This window comes from Vitis vinifera, chromosome 10 (genome assembly GCF_030704535.1).
Source record: "Vitis vinifera cultivar Pinot Noir 40024 chromosome 10, ASM3070453v1".
Taxonomy (NCBI): Eukaryota; Viridiplantae; Streptophyta; class Magnoliopsida; order Vitales; family Vitaceae; genus Vitis; species Vitis vinifera.
In genome coordinates, this window is record NC_081814.1 from 12256054 (window position 1) to 12257885 (window position 1832).

A 1832-nucleotide genomic window follows, 5' to 3' on the forward strand; every position below is an offset into this window, starting at 1 on the left:
TGGCCGTGTCTAGAAGCAACTTGGAAAAGTGGAAATGTCTGATGATTAATTCAAAGTATAACCAAAGAAGAAATACAATATTTAAGGATAGACCAATCTGAATAGATGTGCCTAGAATATTGGCCGAGAATTTGCTATAAATACTCTCAATATGATTCTATTTCATTTCATCTCAAAGGCAGAGAACACAGCAGCTTAAACTTTGAGCTTTGAGTGTGTACTGCCATGGCAAGCAGTGACCACATAGTTCTTTTAGATTTCTTGGGAAGCCCTTTTGGGATGAGGGTACGACTGGCCTTGGCAGCCAAAGGGATCGAGTATCAGATTGAGGAAGAAGACTCGACCCAAAGTAAAAGCTCTCTACTCTTGAAATTGGATACAGTTCATAAGAAAATTCCAGTTCTAATTCACAATGGGAAGCCCATATGCGAGTCCTTGATAATAGTGGCATACATTGATGAGGTTTGGAAGGATAGATGTCCGCTTCTGCCGGCTGACCCTTACCTGCATTGATAAAATGGTGCTTAATTAATTCTTTCCTCCTTTTCTACCCCCTTCATTTTTCTTAATACCCATTAGACTACTTGTTTTCTTGAACTGCTTTCGGTGTGTAGTAACATTAATTTTTTTATTGTTATTCATGTCTACCCACCCTCTGATAAAGTGTGGACAGCAAACGGAGAAGAGCAAGAGGCTGGCAAGAAGGAATTCATAGACAGGATTAAGTTGTTGGAAGGAGAGCTTAAATCGAACCCTTACTTTGGGGGTGAGACCTTGGATTTTCTGGACATTGCTTTTCTCCCATTGTACTACTGGTTCCATACATTCGAAACTTTTGGGAAGTTCAGCATAGAAGCGGAGTGTCCAAAGCTGGCGGCATGGGGTAAGAGGTATGGAGGAGGAATTCGTGTACGCCTCTCTACCTCACGGTCCTCAGCCACATAAGGTCTATGACTTGGCGATAGAGTACAAGAAGAAACTAGGGATGTAGACCATATATATACCTAGCAAATATGTCTTGTTGTGATCTAGAAAATCACCATAGGCCTTGTTGTGATTTAATTGACGCCGTTGAATTTTTGTCTTGTTGTTTTTAATAAGGGATTTTATTGCGGTTGTTTCAAACAGTATTCTGGTACTTGTATCAAGAATCAGTAATAAATTATAATGATCTCTATCTTTGATGGGACTTTTATATATATATAGAAAAAGACAGCTTATATGTATTATTTTAAAGTGGATTTTGATTTAAAATATTTGCAAGTGGATTTGCTTGAGTAACCTTTTAAAATATTAGTTGAATTTAATTAGTTGCAAATAAGTTCTTTTACCTAATCTTTTAAATTAATTTTGATGTTTTGACAAACAACCTTGCCTACCATAATTATGAAAAAATAAATAAGTCAAACTAATTTCATAGGTTAATTTTACTAACTCGAGTTTAATACATTGTAAGTGGTGCCTTTACCTAATCTTTTAATTTAATCTTCATATTAATAAGAACCAAGTTGGTTGTAATTATAAAAACAAAAAGACGTTTTATTAATAAGAACCTTACCAACCCTAATTATAAAAAGAGAAAGACAACAAACTAATTTAATTGATTAATTTTATTAGCTTGATTTTATAAATTGCAAGTGGGTTAATCTCTTACTTAACCTTTCAATTAATCTTGAGATCAATAAGGATCATACATACCATAATTATAAAAAAAGAAAAAAACATATGCTAAAGAAGTAAAATCACAACTGCTTAGATTTGTGATGGTGGTTACCTTTCAAATCTTCATAATACTAGATCTTAAACATGACATGTATTTACTTATGATAATA

General features: G+C 34.2%; 1 protein-coding gene across 1 annotated transcript; it reads left to right on the forward strand.

Annotated features, from left to right (window-relative positions):
- Positions 1–225: 225 nt before the first annotated feature.
- Positions 226–945, forward strand: LOC132254555 (probable glutathione S-transferase). The gene is made up of 2 exons (XM_059740437.1): positions 226–478; positions 665–945. The coding sequence occupies exons 1-2, from the start codon at positions 226–228 to the stop codon at positions 943–945; spliced, it is 534 nt and encodes a 177-aa protein (XP_059596420.1).
- The last annotated feature ends 887 nt before the right edge of the window (positions 946–1832 follow it).